This window comes from Centroberyx gerrardi, chromosome 4 (assembly GCF_048128805.1).
Source record: "Centroberyx gerrardi isolate f3 chromosome 4, fCenGer3.hap1.cur.20231027, whole genome shotgun sequence".
NCBI lineage: Eukaryota > Metazoa > Chordata > Actinopteri > Beryciformes > Berycidae > Centroberyx > Centroberyx gerrardi.
The window spans coordinates 4,617,218-4,623,217 of record NC_136000.1 but is presented as its reverse complement, the minus strand read 5'-3'; the positions used below and the strand labels follow the sequence as shown (position 1 = coordinate 4,623,217).

The 6,000-nt window shown below is 47.1% G+C and overlaps 1 protein-coding gene across 1 annotated transcript in view; it reads right to left on the bottom strand.

Moving 5' to 3' along the window:
* Positions 1 to 6,000, bottom strand: part of cttnbp2 (cortactin binding protein 2) — a 90,600-nt gene that overhangs the window by 23,283 nt on the left and 61,317 nt on the right. Inside the window, 5 exon segments of the mRNA XM_078283170.1 lie at positions 842 to 1,132; positions 2,824 to 2,941; positions 3,474 to 3,674; positions 5,614 to 5,712; positions 5,714 to 5,765. Of these exon segments, the coding sequence (XP_078139296.1) occupies positions 842 to 1,132; positions 2,824 to 2,941; positions 3,474 to 3,674; positions 5,614 to 5,712; positions 5,714 to 5,765 (761 nt within the window).

Here is a 6,000-nt window from a genome sequence, read left to right as displayed (position 1 = left end):
CATGAGGTCTTTAAAAAAATAACGTATGGACGTTGTTCAACCCTGACCATCTAATGTCCTGTAGTCCAGTGATTCTCAACCTTTTTCATATCAAGGACCCCTAAATTAGTCCACATTAGAGCCACTGACCCCATTTGACAAGATTTTTTCTCTCAGACCCAAATCTGAGAATATTTTTGTTGTTAGATATGATTTTGTCCAGAATTCTGTGACTCTCTGTATTGTAGGTAGAGAGATAACAGAGAAACTATGATCAAAACAGTCATTCTGGAGGAGAATCTATGATTCTCGTCTGCCTGAGGCAGTGAGATCTGACGTAAATATCGGATCAAGAGTAGAATCAGGAAGGACAGGGGAAAAGTAAATTAAAGAAAAACATATGGGTTCACTCACAATGTGCATCTAAAAGTGGGAGTATTTGTTGTATTCTTCTATCTTTCTATTTTACTTGATTTGATTCTTTTAATGCAATGCATCTTGCTTGTTCTTTTATATGAATTTTAACTTTTTTAACTTTTTAACTTTTTATCTGTCTTTTATCTGCCTTTTATTGATGTAAAGCACTTTGAGCTGCATGTTGTGTATGAAAGGTGCTATACAAATAAAGGTTATTATTATTATTATTATTATTATTCTGCTACATTCTCTAATTGTGTTAACTTCTTGTAAATTAAATAATGGTGACTGGTGAATGGTGACCCCCTGGAACCCTCTCAAGGACCCCTGGTGGCCCCCGGACCCAGCGTCGAGAACCTCTTGTTACAGTCTAATGACGTGCTCCGTACAACCCGCTGCAGATGTAAAAAACTCAAACCACCAAACCAAACTCCCAACTCCTCACCGATGAGGACGGAGGCGATGCTGGCGGGGCCGAGGCCCAGCGGGGGGCGCTGCGCCTCCTCCCTGGCCTGCTGGGAGTCTCTGCAGAGGAGCTGGAGGTGGGAGGCGAGGGTCCGGCCGAGGGCGACGCCCAGCTGGGCCCAGCGCGTCGCCCGCTCCACGCACACCCGGCCCAGCACCGGCAGGCCGCCGCCGCCGCCGCCCGCCGCCTCCTCCACAGACTCCACCAGACACATGGACTCTGATCCTCCTCCTCCAGAACACTGCAGACGCACCAGCACCCGGTAGGAGTCTGCAGGAGGGAGAGGGAGGAGAGAGGAGAGAGGGAGGGAGGAGGGAGAGGAGGAGCGGGGAAGGAAGATGAGATGGATGGAGGGAGGGAGGGAGAAAGAGGGATGAGAAAGAGGGACGGAGAGGATGGAGAGGAGTGGGGAAGGAAGATAAGATGGATGGAGGGAGGGAGGGAGAAAGAGGGAAGGAGAGGATGGAGAGGAGTGGGGAAGGAAGATAAGTTGGATGGAGGGAGGGAGGGAGAAAGAGGGAAGGAGAGGATGGAGAGGAGTGGGGAAGGAAGATAAGATGGATGGAGGGAGGGAGGGAGAAAGAGGGAAGGAGAGGATGGAGAGGAGTGGGGAAGGAAGATAAGTTGGATGGAGGGAGGGAGGGAGAAAGAGGGAAGGAGAGGATGGAGAGGAGTGGGGAAGGAAGATAAGATGGATGGAGGGAGGGAGGGAGAAAGAGAGATGGAGAAAGAGGGAAGGAAAGGATGGAGAGGAGGTGGGGAAGGAAGATAAGATGGATGGAGGGAGGGAGGGAGAAAGAGAGATGGAGAAAGGGGGAAGGAGAGGATGGAGAGGAGTGGGGAAGGAAGATAAGATGGATGGAGGGAGGGAGGGAGAAAGAGAGATGGAGAAAGAGGGAAGGAGAGGATGGAGAGGAGTGGGGAAGGAAGATAAGATGGATGGAGGGAGGGAGGGAGAAAGGGAGATGGAGAAAGGGGGAAAGAGAGGATGGAGAGGAGTGGGGAAGGAAGATAAGATGGATGGAGGGAGAGAGGGAGAAAGAGAGATGGAGAAAGGGGGAAGGAGAGGATGGAGAGGAGTGGGGAAGGAAGATAAGATGGATGGAGGGAGGGAGGGAGAAAGAGAGATGGAGAAAGAGGGAAGGAGAGGATGGAGAGGAGTAAGGAAGGAAGACAAGATGGAAGAAAAGATGGAGGGACAACAGGAAATAGCGAGGGAGAAAAGGAGGAACATGAAGGAGGGAGAGCAGCATGAAAGCAAGGAAGTGGGAAAGATGGAGGCAGGGAAAAGAGAGAAAGATGGAAGGAAGATGGAAGGGAGAAAGAGTGAAGAAGAGAGAGAGATAAGGGGGAGAGAGAGAAGCAGGAGAGAAAGGTGTTTTAACGTTGTTTTAAGGTGTGTTTAACATTAAGTTCTTTATCATTTGGAGGCAAACATTTGCTCTTATGTCACTGGAGATAACTGGTTCGAAACACACACACACACACACACACACACACACACACACACACACACACACACACACACAGAGCTATGTACACACACTCACACACACCCTCAGGGTTCCTACAGACTCTCCATTTTAAATTCCCAGGAGTTTTCCAAACAGGCACAGTGCATTTGATGGATTTTTTTGTTTCTTAGATTTTTTTTTGTTTTCATAGATTATTAATTGCATTGAAAGATTTAATTATTAATTGTCAATTAAAAACACAAATCTTAATCAATCTTTTTCAGAGTTAAAATTTTCATAATGTTTGACAATTGAACAATAATTTTCCATAGTTTTCCAGACTTTTTGTGCAATTCCTACACTTTTCAAGACCTGGAAATGATCGAATTCTTCTTCTACACTTTGAGACTTTCCAAGGGCATAGGAACCCTGCACACACACAAACACACACACAAACACACACACACACACACAAACACACACACACACACAGAGAAGGCCACTCACTGAGGTTTTCCAGCAGGTCTTTGCAGTCGTCGGTCGCCACGTCGTGAATGGTGCGATTACACTTATCCCTCCTCTCAATATCCTGTTCACTGTGGCTGCACAGCACCTCCAGACACTCCTACACACACACACACACACAATTGGAGAAAAATTCAAAAAACTTCTTTCAGCGTGAGTTATCAGCATCAATGCGGCGGGTAAGAACATACATGTGCGCACGTGTATGTACGCATTTATCGGCATGCATACACTCTTTATTTGTGCAACACACACTCTTGTTTGTTCTGCACACATCTATCAAAGGCTGGACTTCATTTAAATTCCAGTCATACGCCCAGTCCGGTCTAGCCTGGCGTCGCCTGCATTAATCTAAAGCTGAGCGGGCTGTTTCAAGCCAGCAAGGTCAGCCGTCCCATTAGCCCGCCGCTGAGGAGATTGATGGCAGGGCTGGACATTAGTGGGAGAGATATAGCGGACGAGGAGCTGAAGTGCGGGTGCAGAGTCGGTGTAGTGTGGATGAATACACAGTACAGTAGGGCTGATCGGTGGATTCAGTGAAACGGCTGTAATGGGATAATGGGACGGGAGGAGCCGAGTCGAAAACCCCGTCGGCGGATCGTATCGTACGGAGCCGAATGAGCGGTTGTCACCTTGAGGCCTCGCGCGGCAGCCGTGTGCGCCGCCGTCCAGCCGTCGGCGTTGGCCCGGTTCAGCAGGGCGGCGGGCAGAGCCAGGGCGCCGGGGTCGAGGGCGGCGGCGGCGGGGTCGTCCTGGGCCGGGTGGCAGAGGAGGAGACGTAGCGTGTCCACGTGTCCCGAGCGCACCGCCGCATGCAGCGCCGTGCAGCCGTCCTGCAGAGAGACCGGGGCAGAAGTGCATGTGTGTACAGAGTCACACCTGGACGGCTCCATTAATGGACAGAATCCATTAGCACTGGATTATTGCGGTGCACATGAATTACGTTGGTGTCACATGCGTTCTACTTATACATTATGCATCACAAGGTTAATGATGGAATCTGAAAAACATACTTTTCTAATACACAAATTTAGCACATTTGTAATATTTGCAGGATTTTTCTTGTGAAACAAAGTATTTGCAGCCTCTAGGCTTTAATCAAGTTAAATAGCCTGAAAACAGGAAAATAATAAATCATTATTTGGCATCTAAGGTCACCATTCTGCACGTTGGGGTCACTAGCTGACAAATGTTGAAAACCACTGTGTCCACCCATATCCCATTCATGTGCATACATATTCACGCAAACTACACACACTGTACACTACCAGTCAAAAGTTTGGACACACCACATTTTTATTTATTGTTATTATTTTCCACATTTTAGAATAATAGTAAAGACATCAAAACTATGAAATAACACAAATGGAATTATGCAGTGACCAAAAAAATGTTAAACAAATCAAAACTATCTTATATTTTAGATTCTTTAAAGCAGCCGCCCTTTGCCTTGATGGAAAGACAAAGGCGTTGGAAAGAAATTCATACATAGGATCAACTTCACTATTTATATTTGTCTAAAAAAAAACATTTAAGCAGAAACCTTTAGATCAAAATGGGTTTAAGAGAATGAAAAACAGAGTACAACTTTTGACTGGTAGTGTACAGTCAGTCTCTACACTCTTTAAGACAGATTCTAACTCAACTTCCACATAAAATCATTATATTTAACCCAAGGTGTTCCTCTGCTGAAGAGGTAAGTCATGCTATAGAGACGCTGGCAGCATCCTGGCTCAGCAGGGAGGCCAGGCTAAATGTAGAACAAAGAAGATAACTAAATATAGTGTCTCTCTCATCACGTGCTGCCGGGGCAACTAACGGCTCCTATGGTTACCGTGGCGACACAGGAAGCCCATACATCAATGAGCTCGCACCAATCAGGCGACCAAACCCCCTGAGAATAGTTAAATCCGTTATCTGCGGTTGGCTAAGTGTGAAACAATGAGGCTATTATTGATAACCAGGAAAAAAAAAGTGTCACATAAGGAGGAACATTAGAGCAAACGGGGACGAGGAAAGAATGTCGAGGAGAATGTTGTACATTTTTTGTGCGATTAATTAATTTTAAGTTTATACAGGATTATTTGCTTGACATACTGTATGCTCCTATCAAATTAGGAATTAAACTCTAGAGATATAATGCGTGTTGCGATTGTATTAACAAGCCAAAAATAGTAGGGAATTTTATCGGATTTCTAGAGCAACTGGAAGTGAAGTTTCATAAAGATTCATAAAATAGAAACAAGAAACAAGGATCATTTCAATTGCAAAGTTACACCTTCCAATGTCCTTATTCCAACGTATGAACCTGTGCTTTGGGTTGACGCATGTAAACAAGAATCAGCATAACTGCCATAAACAAACAAGACCATCACCGAGAAGATTTGCGTTGTACACCGGCCTCTGCTCTGCATCACCTGGACGGTTCTGTGAGAAATCTGCTGGATTGCTTTACGGCACACATCAGGAAGAGGGCGCCGTTCTTCCAGAGCAAACAGAGCGATGGCAACATGTTGATCCTCTTCAGTGAAGCCAAAGAGAAAACAATCGCAGAGCAACGACAGGGAGACGGGGCGAAGGATAGCTACATCCTCGTTGTGTCAGTCTTAATGTTGAGAAACACTTAACACTAACAATACCACTGGCATGAGATAGAGGCCAACAATAATCTCAACCATGGTCTCATTTGTTTACAGTAACTGTCCCACACACAGTGAAGGACACACATACAGACGGCCTGATGAGGGCGCTATGATTAAGGAGCAGACTTACGGCGGTGGTGTGTGAGCGGTCGGCTCCGGCGGCGAGCAGGACCCGGACACAGTCCGGCCGTCCCGCTTCGCTGGCCAGGAAGAGGGAGGTCTGCCCCCCCCGCCGCCCCCCCGTCCACAGCAGCTCCTGCAGACAGCAGAGCCTCCGCACAGCTGGGGGGGGAAGGGGGGGGGGGGGTTAGAAACACACACATATATACAGAAAGACATACAGTATGGAGGATGAGGTGAGCAAGACATACACACACCTGGGGGGAGAAGGAAGATGCTAGCAAGACACACACACACACACACACACACACACACCTGGGGGGAGGAGGCAGACGCTACCAATACATACACACAGCTGGGGAGAGGGGAGACAAGGTTATCAACACACACACATCTT